The sequence below is a fragment of the Ochotona curzoniae genome, unplaced genomic scaffold, assembly GCF_017591425.1.
Source record: "Ochotona curzoniae isolate NIBS_2020 unplaced genomic scaffold, NIBS_Ocur_1.0 contig_2599, whole genome shotgun sequence".
In the NCBI taxonomy this organism is placed as follows: Eukaryota; Metazoa; Chordata; class Mammalia; order Lagomorpha; family Ochotonidae; genus Ochotona; species Ochotona curzoniae.
In genome coordinates this window covers 6,516,735-6,535,863 of record NW_024465520.1, presented here as the reverse complement: position 1 = coordinate 6,535,863, position 19,129 = coordinate 6,516,735, and the positions used below count along the sequence as shown (strand labels likewise).

General features: G+C 47.2%; 1 protein-coding gene across 1 annotated transcript in view; it reads left to right on the top strand.

Moving 5' to 3' along the window:
- ANKUB1 (ankyrin repeat and ubiquitin domain containing 1) overlaps positions 1-11,734 on the top strand; it is a 33,929-nt gene extending 22,195 nt beyond the window's left edge. Inside the window, exons 5-6 of the mRNA XM_040974917.1 lie at positions 4,735-5,667; positions 11,445-11,734. Of these exons, the coding sequence (XP_040830851.1) occupies positions 4,735-5,667; positions 11,445-11,574 (1,063 nt within the window). The 3' untranslated portion in view covers positions 11,575-11,734. The remainder of the gene's footprint in view (positions 1-4,734; positions 5,668-11,444) is intronic.
- Positions 11,735-19,129: the final 7,395 nt, after the last annotated feature.

Here is a 19,129-nt window from a genome sequence, read left to right as displayed (position 1 = left end):
CCACTGATTGACATAGTCCATCATAGCTTAGATGGTTGGTTGACCTGTTCTGTCTTCTCTCTTTTCTTCGTTAGGGTTCTGAGTCCAGCATTTAGATTAGGAAGATCTCCAAAGAAACTTCTTGTACGTGCTAACAAATACAGGGCCTGGCACCGTCCATCGCCCCGATCAGCTGGTGGTTGCAATTGCTGGGTTGGTTCTGTTTTCACTCCTGACTTCCACTGGAACCAATGGGCGTTGCAGTCCAGCCTGGTTCTGCCCAGCACATACTTGGCCCTCACATAAACAAGTGGGAGCTGCAGCCTAGTTGGAGCGACCCACAATAACCCCCACCAGGCCCGCCCCCTACCCTGCTTTGCCAGTAAGTATAGCAGTAATCCAGTCTGTCCCACACCCCATTCCACCCCAGCTGCTATCTTAGTTTTATGTCTTCCTGTGGAAGTGGTAACCCAAGAGGGATGAACCCACTATTTCCCTCCCAGGCCTCTCCCACTCCCAGATTCCAGCTGATGCTGTGTCTAAGCCCAAACAACCCTCGCCCACTTTAATTTTGTTTGCACCAGTAGGAATAATCAGCCCAGCCCAGCTTTTCCCGTTGCACTCACTTGGGGAGTGAATCATCGGACTGAAGATCTTCCTCTCTATATGGATGAGGTGCACAGGTGTGGTAGCTCTGCCTAGTCTGGTCTGCCCCCATCCCAACCTATGCTCTCCTGTGGAAGTAGCTGTCCAGCAAAGGAACCCTCCCTTATTCCCCTGCCGGCTCTGCCCACTTCCTTTCTTGTTCCCAGGCTGGTTGGGCGCTGCGGTCCCTTCCGGTACAGGCAACCTCACCTTGGCATTCCGTATTGTGCACTAGTCTTTGTTGCGACCGAACCTGGGTCGACCCACACTGGTGCCTGGATTTGCCAGTGGATGACGTGGACAGATTCAGCCTGGTCTTGTCCCCACGTCTGCCAATTGTATGCCAGTGTGTAGCTTTCCATGGCCTTTTCCGGGCTGTTTCCTATCATGTTTCTTGCACTTACCTGCTGGATCTGTGTCCTGCCAGAGGATTTGCCCAGGCTCCTCCATCAGAACCTCTCCCAATGCCAGGTTACACGCTTACCAGTGGGTCCATGAGCCAACCCTACTCAGTCCACCTCCTGTCATAGCAGGAACTGTGGCTTTTCCTGACTGGCCTTCCACCCAATCTGGTTCTTGCTGTTGGATGTTCCAGCCCAGCCATGGTTTGTCCATACCCACATACGGCTCACACATGGTTCAGTAGGGGTTTGAGACCTTGCTTAGTCCATCCCACATCTGCCCTGGTCCTCCAGGACACCAGGAGGTGTTGGGGTCTAGCCTGGTTCGGTGCATCCAATCCCAGTCCATACTTGTGCCAAGGGAGACTACAACCATATCCTGATCAGAACGCAGCCCCCCTTCCAGGCCACGCGCCTCTTGGTGGGAACCTCAGCCCAGCTAGGGTTGTCCCCTTTGCTCCCCAACCGTGCCTGTTCCCAGCCATAGATCACTTGCCTGCCAGTGGATGCTCTGACTCAGCTTGGCACAGCCCCTCCCCTGTCCCGACCTCTGCCTTAGACACTGTGGCTTAGCGTCCCTGGCTCCCGCAGACCAGTAGGTATAAGAGCCTAGCTCGGCATGACCTCTGCTCCCTCCTGGTTTCTAGTTTTACTTGTGGGCTAAGGTTTGCTCAGTCGTCCTAGGCTCTTTTCTAAGCTGAAGTTAGCACAAGCATCCACACCTCCACGAAACATGAAGTGTCACGTGACTGACTGTGGCAGGGAAGGACAGGAAGCTTGCAGCATCAGCAGGGGAAAGGCACGACACTGTTAGGATGTATTGCAACAGCGGCTTCCCAAGTCCCTAAATGTCATTAACTGTTTGATTTAATTCAGTGGTATCTTAGAGCAGTGCCCCCTTGTGGATGACTTAATCAGGTTCCAGGGACATTCACATACCCAATGTAAACTTGGGTGAGTTATGTAAACATCCTGCACCTCCAATTCCTCTTCCATAAGATGCAACTGACAGTGTCTATCATGTACTCTTTTACAGATCACATGACTTAATAATCTTAGGGAATTTAAAAGGGCACTTGACGAAGGGTGCTAGGTGTGGCTGCTGCTACCAGTCAGGGTAACAAGTGCTATGAGAGCAGAGGTGAGGGCCCAGCATGGTAATCTAGCAGCTAAAGCGCTAGGGTTCCATATGGATAAATGTTCACGCCCCAGTGGCCCTGCTTCCCATCCAGCTCCCTGCTTGTGGCCTGGGAAAGCCAGTTGAGGATGGCCCAAAGCATTGGGACCCTGCACTCATGTAGGAGAGCCAGAAGAAGCTCCTGGCTCCTGGCTCTGGATCAGCTGAGCTATAGCCCTTGTGACGACTTGGGGAGTGAACCAATGGATGGAAGATCTTCCTTTCTGTGCTCTTCTTTGCTCTTCTCTTCTCTTCTCTGTGTATCTTCTGTATATCTGCCTTTCCAAATGAAAATAAATAAATCTTAAAAAAAAAAAAAAAGAACACAGGTGATACAGGAATGCACAGTATGGCTAATCAACTGGGCTTACTTCCTGAGAAGGAGCTTTGAGACCTAGACAGAAAGCAGAACAAAATTGCTCCAAAACAGATGGCAGTATATAGACAAAAGCCTGGAGGAAGAACTAGATGGGAAGAAATGTAGGACAAGTGGCAGGTAGAAAGACAGGATAGCACCTGGTGCAGGCCCAAGGAAGAATGTAAAAGAATTTGCTTTTTATCTTTCAGATGTTGAGAAGACACTGGGAGGGGAGGGCCAAGATGAGATCTGCCTGTAGGAAGGCGGCTCCTCCTGCATCACGAAGGACACAGCCCAACAGCCGGACAAGGGAGGCAGGCAGATGGCAGCCTGGGCAGGCCAATGGCAGCAGCAGTGAGGGGGGCTGACTATGAAGAGGTATATCAGGAAGTCCAATCAACCAGTGTAGAGAACAAATTACACAGGAGATGATAAGGGCAAGAAGAAATAGACAGAGATGAGCTCCAGGCCCGCAGTTTGAATAGTGCGAGTCTGTTCATCCAGGAAGAACACACCGTCCCAGGAGCCAAGCGTTGGGGAGAACAGATGTTCAGTCCCAGGTGTGTCACACATGGAGCATTGACTGGATCCACTCACGAGACTGTAGATGTGTGAAGGAGAGGTGCCCAGCCACCCAGCGCGCTCAGGGGGCATGTCTGCAGCCTATCTAGGAGGCAACTCTTCAGCCCAGATCAACATCAGAGATGCTAATATGCAATTAGAAAATGAAAAGGAAACTGATAGTGAATGAAATGCTAGCATACTCATTGATAGACTGGAGGGTCCAGAGGGCCAGAGATCTAGGCAGTGCATCTTCTCCATAGAGAAGAGTACCTGGGAAGCCACATACAGATCATCAGGCAGGTGGAGGGCGTACAGTCAGAACCAGGAGAGCCCACTGGGTGCAGTACAATGAGGATGGTGTCAGATTGCTCTGTCTCCATGATTATAAAACACTGACACCCTTGCACAAGGGCGCCCCAAACAATACCTGCCAAGATTTGGTCCCCTAGTTCTCTCAGCCGTTAGCCATCACCTAACTTAGGCCTTCTGAGCTATGAGAGGTGATCCAGCACAGCAAAGGAGGAAGGGGGCTGAGGGAAGGAGCTGGAAGAGGCTGAGAAGGGGCCATGTTTCCACAGGAGCACCTGGGTACCCCAGTTCCTGCCAATGCAGACCCTGGGGGGCACTGCTAATGACTGAGTTGGACTCCTGCCATCCACAGAGGAGACCAGGAGTGAATGTTTGGCCTCTGGCTTCAGCCCCAACTATCACAAACATCTAAGGAGTAAACTAGTAAATGCGAAACCCACCCCTGTCTTTCTCTTTGCTGCCTCTTAAATAAACAAATAACCAACTTCCAGTTATTTTTTTTAATTATTTATTTTAATTATTTATTTTTATTAGAAAGGCAAACTTACAGTTTCTTCCGGGTCTCCCATGTGGGTGCATGGCAGACTTGTAGTCATCCTATACTGCTTTCCCAGGCCACAAGCATGGAGCTGGGTGGGAAGTGGAGCAGCCGGGACATGAATGGGTACCTATGTGGGATCCTGGTACATGCAAGGCAAGGATTTAACCACTGAGCCATTGCGCCTAGCCCAATAACTTTTAAAAACTAATAAACTGCACTGGAGAGTTATTGGAAGGTTTTAAAAAAGAGGACAGGCACCCTGCAATGTGTGGAATAATAATAATCATCATAGTTATGTGACAAAAACCCATAGAAAAATAAGAGAAGGTAGCAGATGACCCGAGACAGTGCAGCCTTAGTTGGGGAGGGGATAAGAGACAAAGACACGGAGAAGCCCCAAAATAAGGTCTGTTGGAAAAGGCAAAGTGAATATACAAGACTTTAACCCACCAAAAACGTGCTGCATTGCTTCCAGTATCTTCTCATTTCCTATAAAGCTCGATACTTTTTCCAAACAGTTGATTTTTAGAAGAAACACAATGTCTCAAAGGAAAGCAGTTTGTATTATTCACTTGCGCATATTAGGACAATGTGCACAAGCAGGACCTTCGAAGTCACATTATGAGGTACCTTATCCAAAGACAAGTTTTAGACAAAAGGAAAGAAACAAACATTGTGATTGCAATGTTCAGAGCTATTTAGTCCAATCAGGTCTGTTTTTCTGGCTTCCTCAACAACATCCTCTGCTTGTTTCACTCAGATACCAGAGAAGGGTGGTCCTGTACATCGCCGCCTTCCACGGCTACATCGAACTCACGGAATGGGCCCTGAAGCAGGGTGCGCGGCCCCACGAGGCGGTCGGGGTCCACCCCTACCGAGCTTGGTGCCAGGAAGCCCTTCATGCAGATGTCTCTAAATGCCCCATTCATGCAGCTGCAGAAGCCGGCCAGCTGTTGATTCTGAAGGCTTTTGTCCACTGCAGCGTGCTGTGCCTGGAATGCACAAACGCGGCGGGCCACACCCCCCTGACCATCGCCTTCAAGCACAGGCACAAAGACTGCGTATTATACCTGCTGAGCAAAATGTGGTCCACGGTTTCCTTTCCGAAAATCTCAGTCCCCATGAGGATTTATATTAAAATCAAACAATGGGTCCTCAGAGCTCAGAGTCGCAGCCTGCCTAGGAGCCAGCTTTGTGGAAGAAGGCTGTTGGGGGCAAAAGTGGGAGACGCAGTGATGGTGGATGGTTTCACGGAACCGAAGATGACCTCCAGGAGCTGGCATCAGGCCGAGAGCAAGCACTCCCGCAGCACCTTGCACAAGCTCCCGCCTCTCCAGGAGCGTGCTCAGGGCAGGAAAGCTGTCCATTCCTGGGCATCCTCGCAGCCGGACACGAAAGGACAACCACTCCAATTTCCTCCACTGATGAATGCTAATCTGTCCTCTGTATTACAACACAGTCAGCAACAAAGTCAGAAAAAAGCCGCAGCCAGGAAAAAAGAGAAGCTCATAAAAAATGCGTATCTCCCCGAAGTGCCCCTCCCTGCAGTTTCACGAGTTGGATATTCACACCCATCATTTTACTACGCAACTCCCAGTGCGGACTTCTTCCTAAGGGCCTCCTTTGCACCCTTCACACAGCACAGCGGCAGGACTCCAAGGGAGAACGCCATCTACTGCTTAGCCACGGCCAGGTAACGCTTTCCTTTCCCAGCCCTTGCAGGGGTGTGTGTTCTTTCTTAAGAGACACAGAAACAGGAAGAGACAGAGAGTTACACTGTTGTGCCACTCTCCGGATGCCTGCGATGGCTGCTACCAGACAAGGCAGAAACTAGGACCCAGGCGCCACGTCCATGGCTGCCAGATGGGTGTCAGGGACCCAACTGTTTGAGCTGCTGTCTCCCAGGGGTGTGCATTAGAAGAAATCAGAAGCCAGAATCGGGCATTGAACACAGGCAGTTGGATATGAAAGTAGACATCTTAACCATTATATCAAATACCTGCCCTGCCAGGGCAAACAATTTATAAAAAAATTTTTTTTTTTTTTTAAATTTGAAGGGTGGAATTGGAGAGTGGCTGTGAGAAAGAGAGAGACTTTCTATAGCTAGAGTCACTCCCCAGGTGGCCACAATGGCTGGGGTTGAGCCAGGCTGAAAGGCAGCTGTCAGGAGAGGATCCTTCCAGGTCTCCCATGCAGGGGGTAGGGGCCCAAATACCAGGGCCATCTTCTGCTGCCTTCCCAGGTCATTAGCAGGAAGTTGATTCAGAAGTAGAAGCACCCAACTGGACTCAACTGGAACGCTGGTGTCGAAGGTGGTGGCTTTACCCACCATGGCACAATGGCCAGGGTTACTTAATGAGGGAATTAGGATAGGGAATGAAACCCTACTCTGTCACAAAAAATAGTGCAATTTATTCCAACACACCACTGCCCAGCTTCGAGGACCTCACCAGCCTTGTGTATGGCCCAAGTAGAGCTGACCCTGTCGAGCAATCCAATCCAATCCACCTTGACCTTCAAACTTTTAGGAGAATATAGAATGCTGGGAAGAACTATTAATGGAATCAGCAATTCTGTGAGCGGATAAAGCTACCACCTGTGATACTGGCATCCCACATGGGCACAAGTTTGCATTAATTGTTGCACTTTTTAAAAGTTTTATTAATTAATTAATTTATTGGAAAAGCAGAACTATATATGGACAGATGTTACGCCTGCTGATTCACTCCCCAAGTGGCCACAATGGCCGGAGCTGAATCTATCCAAAGACAGGAGCCAGGAGCTTCCTGCGGGTCTCCCTCATGGGTGCAGGGTTCCAAGGCTTTGGGCCATTCTCGACTCTTTTTCCCAGGCCACAAGCAGGGAGCTGGATGGGAATGAAATTGGAGCAGCCAGGACACAAACTGGGACACATACCGGATCCCGGCACGTGCAAGGCAAGGATTTCAGCCACTAGATTACCACACCAGGCCAGGCTATTGTACTTTTGATCCAGTCCCTGCTAATGTCCTGGGAAAAGCAGCAAAATGACCAAAGTGCCTGGGCCCCTGCCATCCACGTGGGAGACCTGGATGGAGTTCCTGGCTCCAAGCTTCAGCCTGGCCCAGCCCTGGCTATTTAGACATCTGTGAACTAAGCCAAAAGATGGAAGATTCATATCTCTCTCGCTCTCTCACTATTTAGAATATATATATTTAAAATGTGCCAATTATCAAGGCCCATGGCTACTCATTAAAGACAGAATGGGAATGGGAGCAACAGCATAGCGTGCTAATCCTCTACCTGCAGCACCATCATCCCATATGGGTGCTAGTTTGTGTCTCAGCTGCTCCATTTCCAATCCATCTCCCAGCTTATGGATTGGGAAGGCATCAGAGGATGGCCCAAATCAGAGGGTGCCTGCACTGACCTGGGAGACCGGGAAGAAGCTCCTGGCTCCTGATTTTGGATCAGCTCAGCTCAAGCCATACGGCGATTTTTGGAGTGAACCAGCAGATGTCTCTACCTCTCGCTCTCCGTAACTCTGACTTTCAACTTCAAAATATAACTAAATCTAAGGTGGGGGCAGGGAGGGGGAGAAAGAAGAGAGAACCTTGAAATACGAGGAGACAGCAAATGTGCCATTGAAAACAGGTGGTAAGGAACGTGGAAGGAAAGATAGGAATAAGTTGAGAACTGATCAAATTCATAAAGACATTAATTGGCTTACTAAGCAAGATATGCAGGTGTAGGATTCCAGGGGAAGGCAGGGTGCTGGAACTGGCAATAATATTGAAAGTGAGTGAAAAAGACAATCCATCATCATACTTACAAAGATAAGCACCACATCAGAAACAGACCTTTCAGGCAGATTCACTAAATCAGGTCAATTTTAGTCATGAAATTTCACTGAAAACACAAACTTCTGACCAGATCTCAGATGCCACTCATCACTTGTGAGGTATTATTGGATGCCGATGTTATAGGAGAAACACACAGTTATGCTGACATCTTCCTTGGTCAGTAACATCAGAAGCAAAGAAGCAGCAGCTAAACTGCTTTGTTTGCCTATTGGAATTTTGGAATGACTTTAATCTCAGCTAGGCTACTGCCACCTAGTGGTGACGGTGTTTTGGACAGTGTGGCAAAATTCAAAATTTAACACAATGAGACTGATAGTTAAGAAATTGCATAACAACTTCAATCTTTGTAATTTGTGAGCTACCTGTGATTAAAATTAATTTTTTAAGATTCATTTTTGTTTTCATTGGAAAGGAACACTTACACAGGGAGAAGGAGATACAGAGGAGAAAGATCTTCCAACTGCTGGTTCACTCCCCAAGTGGTTGCAATAGCTGGAGCTGAGCCAGTCTGAAGTCAGGGGCCAGGAACTTCCTCCTGGCCTCCAACACGGTTGCAGGGTCCCAAGGTTTTGGGGCCATCCTTGACTGCTTTCCCAGGCCAGGCAGGGAGCTGGATGGGAAGTGGAGCAGCCATGACACGAACTGGAACCCATACGAGATCCTGGCACATGCAAGATGAGGACTTTAGTCACTAGGTTAACACACAGGACCCATGACTAGAATTTATGAAAAGACACATAAAACTCTTGGAAATTATTAAATTAAAAATTATACATACAGACCACCTTACAATGAAGCCGTAAACCTAATAATGAAAAGATTGATGCATTATATCAACAGAAACAGAATTGAAATGAGTTCATTTTTGCTGGCATTCAGTCCTTACTTATGGCTTCACTGAAGTGGCAGGCACGATGGAAAATGTGTACAAGTAGTTATGTGTTTCAGGTGAACACGCAGTGGTTTCGGGTGAGAATGTATGCCAGTTTTCTATGACATAGGACACCTCCTCAGGGGGGAAATGCGTTATGACACATACAACAGAGTGCAGTGGAACGCTGACCGCATGCATGACCTTGAATTTTTACATTTGTGGACACGACCAAATCGCTAACCAGATCAAAAACACTTTCCAGACTTTCCAACTTGCCCTCCTGCCCCTGAGCAGTCAAGCATCCCCTTAGATAGAACCACCTTTTGATCCCTGGCACCAACGGCACATTGTTCCTGAACCCCCTACAAAGGACGTCATGGCATCTACTCCTTTATGTTGGCCCTTGCATTGGATACATTTCCCCTGACGTTCACGTTCTCCTTGTGTGTGCTAGTTGTTAACTCGATGCAGCATTTGACTTGTTCTCCTACTGATGCCAGTTTCTAATTTGGAAGCTATTCTGAAAAAAAAAAGTACAGTTATTCTTATATGTGTGCTTGGAGGGCATATGCATATATTTCCCTTGACTGTATGCCTAGGAATGAATTAATTGCTGGATCATCAGCTAAGTTTATCCTTAGCTTCATAAACAGTTCCAAATAGCTTTCCAAAGAGGTTGTACTAGCTTGCTGTTTTTATATTTCATGCGGATTGGAGTTAATCAAGAGGAGTCAGTTTCAAGGTCAAGAAGGAAATTGTATCAAAGGAAGCAGTTAATGTGGGGTGGAGCTTTAGGGTAGTGGTTAAGTCATCACACGGGATGTCTACGTCCTGTACCCAAGGACCTGGCTTAAATTCTAGCTCCTCCACTTCCAATTTTGCTCCTCAGATAGTATATCTTGGGAAGCAGCTCATGACTCAAGCATTTGTATTCCTGCCATAAGCATGGCAGAGCTACGTGGAATTCTGTGTTTCTGACTTCCATCTGGCCCAGCCCTGGTTGATGAGGGTACTGGGGGAGTGAATCAGCAGACAGAGGACAATGAAGGGAGACTTGTAGAAGAGATGGCCAGTTTGATTGCGGACTTACTCTGGCAGAATTCCTCCAAGCAAATCATTTCCCTGTATCTCTTTCCCCCAAATCTTCTTAAGACATTTTTTTTTCATTTTTATTGCAAAGTCAGATATACAGAGAAGAGGAGAGACAGAGAGGAAGATCTTCCGTCCAATGATTCACTCCCCAAGTGAGCACAACGGCGGCGCTGCACTGATCCAGAGCCAGGAGTCTGGACTGCTTTCCCAGGCCACAAGCAGGGAGCTGGATGGGAGGGGGAGATGGAGGGGAGGTGGAGCTGCCAGGATTAGAACTGGCGCCCATATGGGATCCCAGTGCATTCAAGGCGAGGACTTAAGCCGCTAGGCCATGGCGTGGAGCCCTCTTCCAAATCTTTATTCACATCCTCTGTTTCACTCCTTTATTTCCATTCCTTTTGCCTGCATCTGCTCCAGGATCTATTCCACCTTCCTTTGTTGGTGGGCTGTGAAGGGGATGGACAGACGTACAGCCTCAGGCCCGTGCATACTCTTCAGTCTGGTCCTTCTCTACCTAAAACAGCCAACCAAACCAGGCAGTCGGGGGGCCAAGTGCTCATCTGTCAACGAGTCCAGCTCTGTGCCATAAAGACACAGACACAGGGAACAGACATGTGCTATTTTGGCTGTTCCATGCACAAATACCCTGCTTATATCAAACCCAGAAGAGGAGGAAAAACTTAATGGAACCCTTCACGATGTTGGTCCTTAGAATTTGATCAAGGTGGGGAGAAATCGCATCGTGTTCTTGGTGGTAGAAGAAGTGTGGCATCTTCCCAATCAGGGCCTGGATGCCTCAGCTGGCATGGGGAAAAAGAGCTTGCTGTACCACATGTCACTAGGGCACTCCAGACACATGAAAATATACCTGTCAGAACTGCCTCGGAGGCCCCTGCGCTGCGTGGCCTAGTGGCTAAAGTCCTCACCTTGAACACGCCCGTATGGGCACTAGTTCCAATCCCAGCAGCTCCACTTCCCATCCAGCTCCCTGCCTGTGGTCTGGGAAACCAGTAGAGGATCGCCCAAAGCCTTGGGACCCTGCACCCATGTGGGAGACCCGGAAAAGCTCCTGGTTCCTGGCTTCAGATCAGCGCAGTACCAGCCATTGCGGTCACTTGGGGAGTGAATCATCGGACAGAAGATCTTCCTGTCTCTCCTCCTCTCTGTATACCTGACTTTGCAATAATAGTTTAAAAAAAATAGTTAAAAGAAAGAATAGACTTGTCTGGGCCCGGCATGATAGCCTAGAGGTTAGAGTTCTTGCCTTGCAGGAACCAGGATCTTATGTGGGTGCCAGTTAGTACCCCAGCTTCTCCACTTCCCTTCTATCTTCCTGCCTGTGGCCCGGGAAAGCAGTTGAGGATGGCCAAAAGCCTCGGGACCCTGCACCTGTGTGGGAGACCCAGAAGCAGCTCCTGGCTCTTGGGTTCGGATCAGCTTGGTTCTGACTGTTGAGGTGACTTGGGGAATGAACGAGTGAATGGAAATTCTCTCTATCTCCTTCTCCCTGTAAATCTGCCTCTCTAGGAAAAAGAAATAAATCTTTTTTAAAAAATGGACTTGCTGGACTAAAGGATAATGATGACCAGAAGCATCCAGCTAGAGATGGCAACATGGTCCAACATTGGACCTTCTTACAGATTATGTCTTGTTATCTTGCAGTGCCTTTAAAGAGAAACGGTGGCTTCAGCAATTAGGAATAGCAAGAGTCTTGGCTAAGAAGAGCATCTCCAACCTAACTCCCCAAGGAGGCCTGAGAGCACGTGAGAATCCTGCAGGAACACTGCTTTGAAAAGGCACGACAGCCTCAACGAGGGCCAACACCTGATCCAACAGCATATGCAGGACGGATGTCCACACTTACAAAGCAGTCAACCCTCGAGAACGCTAACAGCTTTAACATTACATGACATTCAACCAGCCGTTCAGTACTTAACATCATGTTTTCTTGCACTCTACCACTCTAAGTCAAAATTTGGGGCTGTGTGTACATGTGCGTGTGTGTGTGTGTGTTGTTGATAGGAGGCTGCAGCAGTAGTTGCTGCAGGGGTACAGGGACTGAGAGGAACGGAAACAAGGATGGGACTGGGAATTGGACGTATTCGAGAGGCAGGGAGACATTGAGGGAGAAAGGGAGAGCTCTTACCCACTGGTTCACTTTCCAGATGCTGACAACATCTGGGGCCGCGCCAAAGCTAGGAGCCAGAAACCCAATCCAGGAGTGCCACGAGTGAGGATGGCAGGGCTCAGCCGCATCGTCACCGACGCGTCCCTGGATATGCCTCACTAAGATGTTGGGATCTGCTGTGACAGGCAAGGTCTTGAGTAGTATCTTAAACGCTAGATCCAATAGCTATTCCTGCACTAAGAAATTTCCTTTTGTTTGTTTCTGTCAGTTTAATTTTCTTTGACATTTTAAGCTATCTGAATGTAGAACATAAAAAATTAAAAAAATTTTTTTAAAATATTATACACAGGAATCCCTTAGGAAAGTTACAAGTTCTATCCAGCATTAGTTCTATACTCAGAGTTTCTGAACTGCTAAAATTTTACTTAGCATTTTTTGTTTTTTGAGAGATTTATTCATTTTTATTGGAAAATCAGATATAAGAAAGAAGGAGAGACAGAGACGAAGATCTTCCATCCACTGATTCACTCCCTAAGTGACCGCAATGGCTGGAGCTGAGCTGATCTGAAGCCAGCAGCCTGGAACCCCAGGTCCCCCATGCGGGTATAGGGTCCCAAGGCTTTTGGCCATCCTCGACCGCTTTCCCAGGCCACAGGTAGAGAGCTGGATGGGAAGTGGAGCAGCCAGGATTAGAACTGGCACATGCAAGGCGAGGACTTTCGCCACTAGGCTATTGTGCTGGGCCCACATTAATATTTCTAAAAAGATTTTATTTATTTCCTTTCAAAGTCAGATTTTACACAGAGAGAAGGAGACAAAGATAGACAATAGGATCTTCCCTCTCCTATCCCACTCCCCCAATGGCAGCCACAGCTAGTGGTGGATGAGGCCGAAGCCAGGAGCAGGAGCCAGAAGCTTCCTCTAGGTCTATCATTAAAGTCACAGGGTCCCAAACACTTGCCCCATTCTCCACTTTTTTTCCCATCCCATAAGCAGGGAGCTGGGTAGAAAGTAGAGCAGCCAGGACACGAACTAATGCCTATATGGGATCCTGGCACTTGCAAAGTGAAGATTAGCCAGTTGAGCCATTGTGCCAGGCCCAGCCATCCCTTTTTCTAACTGAATAATATTCTATCATATAGATTTATCATAATTTATATATTTAACTATATCTCGATTGCCTTTAGCTTTAATGTAAGCTCTTCTAAACATTATTGCAAACGTCTTTTCTAGACATCCATTATCATTTTCTTTGGGTAAATATCTAATAGGGAAATTGTTGGAAAACAATGAACATTTAATACTATAAGAAACTGACTAAGCATGCTCCAACATGGTTTAAGAATTCCACATTTCCCTAGCCAGGTACAGAGTCAAGGATTCTTCATATGCTTGCCAACATTTGGTATTGAATTTGAAATGGCATCAGTGTAATTGTAATTTATGGCTCTCTGAAGACTTGATGTTAAATCCTTCCAAAAGCTTATTGGCTATTTGTATGTCTTTTTAATGACGTATCAACATTTGTGACAATTAAGAAAACCGGGTTATTTCTTAATTTTCAATTTATTTGAGATTTTTATGAGCTTGTGATACAAGTTCTTCAGCAGATGCATTTATGATGAGTATTTTCCCTACTTTGTAGCTTGTTTTTAATTTTATTTATGTATTTGGTTGTTTGAAAGGCAGAAAAGAGAAAGAGATCTTCCATCCACTAGGTAACTCCCCAGACAGGCGCAGCAGCCAGGGCTGGGGCAGGTTGAAGCCGGGAGTCTGGAACTCCGTGTAGGTCTCCCATATGGGATGCCAACATCACAGGTCAGCTTCAATCACTGTGCCACAATATCTGCCCCAGTTTTTCCATTTTTAAAACTTTATTTAAAAAAACTGTTTACATAGTTGAGAGGAATGCATGCCCACATTGGGTTCCAGTTAGGATGGGGAGGACATGGAGAAAGGTGGGTGGAACAAACGTTTCAATTTTTTTTCCTCTTGCATCTGCAAGGGGGGAAAGGGAAGTTGTCACTCCTTGCTGTCAAATCAGCACCCAAGGATGGGGGACAGTCATTTGCTGATCCTTAGAGACCCTGATGGTAAGAGTGTTTCCACGCTGTCTACTTGAGTGGTTTTGATAATTCTGAAACATCACTGACTTCACTGCACCAGGGTTGAGAAAATCTTTGCATGGTCTCTTGACTGACCAAGTCCACCTTAATGCACCCACAAATCTAAAGAATATGTTGCAAGGCTTAACCAATAGAGTTGTCTAACCTGTTCTGCTTTCCATCCTGACAAGGGAGCTGACATCCTCTGCTGGCCTAGATGAGCTGGCTGTCATGTTCCCTGTGTGCATCTGGGCATGCTGTGCCATGCACAGGCATCAGCAGAAAAGGAGGCCCAGTCCTGACATATGTACTCCAAGGTCAGGATGCATATATTCTGATTCTCCCTGTGGCCTGGGTTTCAGTCCAGCCATCTAGCTGGGGAGTCCTGCAAGAAATGTCACCTCAGGTGACCTTAGACTTGACTTGATGTGCCAGTCAGTGTAGAGTCAGGTGGGTGCAGCTGCCTAGTCAGTTCCACCCCAACCCTATCTCTCACATGAATTGAGGCGTGCTGTGACTTAGCCCAGGCCCAGCCCACCACAGGCCTGGTCCCTATATACACTAGTAGGTGCTGTGGCCTACTTGGAGTGATACCCAATAACTCCAACCAGGCTCACCCACAACCCTGATTTTTGAGTTTTGGCATGTTCTGTCCTGCATCCCATCTGACTCTTGTGCACACCCATGGGTGCTGTGGCTAAGCTCAGCCCAATTTTCTCTTACATCCAGCCCACACATATACCAATGGAAACCACTGCTTTGACTGACCTGGCCTGCTCCTAACCCCAGTTCTCATGCTCACTAGTGGGAGCTGCAGCCCAGCAGGGGAGTGCCCACACTTTCCCCATCAGGCTCACTCCCAGGATCTTGCACCTGCCAGGGCACAGTGAAATCCAGCATGACTCACACCCAGTCCCAGCACTTGTCAGCCTAACCCAGCTGACTCACAACCATTTTAGCTCTTATGCAGCAGGTGCAGCAGCTGAGCCCAGCCTGGCCCATCCCCAGGCCAGCCCAACCCATCTCAGCAATCACACTCACCAGTGTAAGCAGCAGCCTAGGAAGGGAGTCCCTGAAGTTCCCTTACCAGTCCTGCTCTTGTGCGTGCCAGCAGGTGACACAGCCCAGCTTGACATGGCAGGCCCTCAGGTTTGGCACTCATAAGTGGGTGCTGAAATCTAGCCCAACTGTCTCACATCCATTCTGGCTCTCATCAATGGGTACTACAGCCTAGCCCAGCCTAGCCACCCACCCCCATTCCTAGTCCCAGCTCTCACATGAAACAGTGGATGCCATGGATGCTGCAGCCTAGCCTGGCCCATCCCATACCCATTCTGGCTCTTGGGAGTACCAGAGGGTGCTGGTGCCTAGCCCAGTCTTGGTCACCCTCAGACCCAGCCCACATGCATGCCAATAGATGCTAAAGCCTTGCCTAACCCAGGCTGGTCACAGCCCTGGCTCTTACACTCACTAGAAGGGGTTAGTACCCTAAGTGCCCCTACCAGGCCTGCCAGCCTCAGATTTGCAAGTGCTTGGAGGTACTTCAACCCAGACTAGCATGACTTACTGGCAGTTTTAGCTCTTATTTGCAGGATTTGTTGCCTACACCGTGTCCTGGTTCTGGTGTGTGCCAACAGGTTGTGTGGCCTAGCCTAGCCTGGCCTGTTCCCAGGCCTGACTATTATGCTAGCAGGGGAGTTCCCTGAGTTCCTCTGGCAGGGCCACTCCCATTCCTGGATGGTACATGTGCTGGTGGATGTCATGACCTTGTTTGGCATGGTTTGCCCTCAATGCCGGCCTTTGAATTTGCAGCAAGTGCTGCAGTCTGGCCCAGTCCAGCCTTCTCCCAGCCCCAGGACTCTTGAATTTCATGTGAGTTCCACAGTCCATCCTGGCTCAGCCCGTGACCATCCACAGCTCTCAGTACAAACCAGTGGGCGCTGCAGTCCCACAGAGGATAGCCAAAACTTCCCTACAGAATCTGCCCCCAGATCTTACTTTCACATTCTGATGGGTGCACCATCTCAGCGTGACACGGCCCACCCCTGCTCTGATACTCACAGTGGGTACTGCAACCTACTCCCATTAGACATGCCGCCAGCCCCAGCCTTCGTGTGCAGTGGCAGGCCACAGGTGATGCTATTTAGCCCAGCCCAGGTCTCCCATGTGGGCGAGTGCCTTGGCCTGACCCACACATGCCCTCTGGTTCCTCCTCTAAAACGTTTCATCTCAGCTCACTTGCCTACCTGCCAGTTCAGTGACCCAGTCCATGGAAGACTCCACAAGCCATTCCTTCCCTGTCAAACATGCTCTCAGCTGCTCCCACTCCAATATGTCCCCAGACTGCCTTCCCCAGGCAATCTGCAAACCCCCACCCTCCCAATCTGGGACCAGGGTGATATGTCCAGGTCCAGCATTCCGCACCTTCTCCACATACATTTTTAAAAATATATGGAATTAAAACTGTGTCACATAATGCAATGTAATTAATAATACATATATGTATATATATATATGGAATAGGTAACTATGCCACTCAGTGATACAGTTAACACAAATTTGGCATAATCAGGCCCAGGATGCCCACCAACAACTGGCTGCTTTTCTCCCAGCAGTGTGACACTTGCCCAAGAACAAGGCAACAGAAGCAGTTGTCTACCACAGGGGCTGCTTTTTCATTATTGATGGTATCTTTCAGTACAAGTTTTCAAATTCAATGATATACAATTGTTTTCAACCTTAATGAAATACATTTTGTCATTCTTTTTGTAGCTCTCTCTCTCTTTTTTTTTTTTTTTCTTACCTAGGAATGCCTTACCTTTTCCAAAGGCATAAAGGCAATCTCTGTTCTCTTCTAGAAGCTATCTGGCTTAATTTTTATGTCAGAGTTAGAATCTATCTCAAATTACATATATATATATATGTATATACATTTCTATTATGTGCAGTAAGAACCATTGTTGATCTTAAGTCATTGAAAACATCTCCCTTTTCTCCATTGAATTATCTTGACAATTCTGTCAAAAGCCAGTTGGCAGTGTATGTATGACTCTAAATCCAGACTCTAATCTCTTCCACTGATCTATCTGCTTGTGTTTATACTAACACCACATTATTTTAATTCTGGTGATTTAATTAATCTTCAAATAAAGGTGTAAGACTCAAGATTCATTCTTTCTTCAACTTTGTTTTAGCTATTCTCAATCCTCTTGTTTCCAAATGAATTTTCAAATTAACTTTCCATTCTCCACCTTTAAAAGCCTGTTGGGACATTGATTGAGCACAACAAACATTTTGACAATACTGACTCATAACCCAGGATGTATTTTTCCATTCTCATTCTCAATTTCTTCCAGCAATATTTTATATTTTTATTGCAAATACCTTACAAATGTGCTCATATTTTTCTAAATATTTTATATTTTTGATGCTATTTGCTTAGAGCATTTTTAGATAGATTTTTGTATAACCAAGGCCTCTAAAAGCTAAAGCTCATTTCTAAAATCATCCTGTGCTTCTAGTTACATGATAGTGGTACAAACCAGATTAACAGAAAATAAATGAAAAAAAAAAGTGGTACTATTGTGATGGTGTAAGGCAACAGCACTGCTAAGCCTCAGCTCACGTACAGAAAGTAGAGAGGACGCCCAGCATGATGCCCCAATGACTAAAATCCTCACCTTGCTGATAAAACCCTCACCATCCGCTGATTCACTCCCCAAGTGGCTGCAATGGCTTGAGCTGAGTCAATCCAAAGCCAGGAGCTGGGAGCTTTTTCTGGGTTTCTCACACAAGTGCAAGGACCCAACACTTTGGGCCATCCTCTATTGTTTTCCCAGGCCACAAGCAGGGAGCTGGCAGGGAAGTGGAGCAGCTGGGATGCAAACTGGCACCCTTATGGAATCCTGGTATGTGCAAGGTGAGGATTTTAGCCACTATGCTACTATGTCAAGCCCAGGTGCTAAAATTTTATGTATCATCGAGACACACAGCCAAAGAAATGCCTTGTGCAAAGACTGGAATGTGCGAGAACATGGGGAGTCTTAGGAAGAAAGGTTAGGAAGTTGGAGAAGGATAGACAGGAGAAAAAGTTTAAGACTGATCTGACGCCATGCAACCTGCTATAATCAGTTGAGAAACATTAGTGATTCTTTCTTAATGTTAGCCCTGGAAGCAAGAAAGCATGAAGCAACATGAAGAACACATGTTCTTAGAATGCTCTACCCGTCCCAGTCGTTGTGTTTCCCATGACCTCTGTGCCGACGCTGTGGGAAAGCACCAGCAGATCCCAGCGCCTGGGCCTCTGCCACCCACTGGGAGACCCTGGATGAAGTTCCTGGCTGCTGGACATCAGTACCCCAGCTCAACGGCTACAGTCATTTGGGTGGTGAACCCAAGGGGTGGAAAACCTCTTTCTGCTGTGTTGCCTTGCAAATAAATAAAATAAATATATATTTTTTAAAGCTCAATTGTCATTAAAATATTCATTTTATAAATGGTAACAACAAAATACCTAAAAACAAAGTTTACTCAGTCCCTACTATTCATGTGGGAGATGTAGAGTGACTTCCAAGGTCCTGGCTGCTGGTAAACCACTCTCTCACTGTTTCTCACTCTTTCTCTCATTCTCTTTCTCACTGTTTCTGCCTTTCAAATTAAAATATTTTAAGAAGACATGGATCTGAATCCTGCATGCATTGGTGATGGCAGCATAGCCAGCCCCTTAATCTGTAATCACTCAGGAAACAGCTGCAAACCTGCATCTTCCATCCTGACAGGTAGAAGGATATGTCTTGGAGCAAAATGGGTGAGAAATGTCACTCTCTCTCTGGTTCTGTCACATTATCTTTGGAATTCTAATTTTTCTTTCGCCTGTAAAAATCATCACTACTGAACGTCTTAAATAGATAAATAATGCAAAAATCCTTTGCAAACGAATAGCTTCGGCTGCCTCTTGGTCTCTCACTTACCACTAACAGTGACCTTCTCCGAATTCTTGTCAACACTACGTGAGTTGATAGACATACGAATAGTCCCTAACGGTGCTTGACAAGTGCTAGCTGTTGCTAGTGCTCACCTAAGTTCCAGAGGGGACTTGTCTGATTTTAAACACT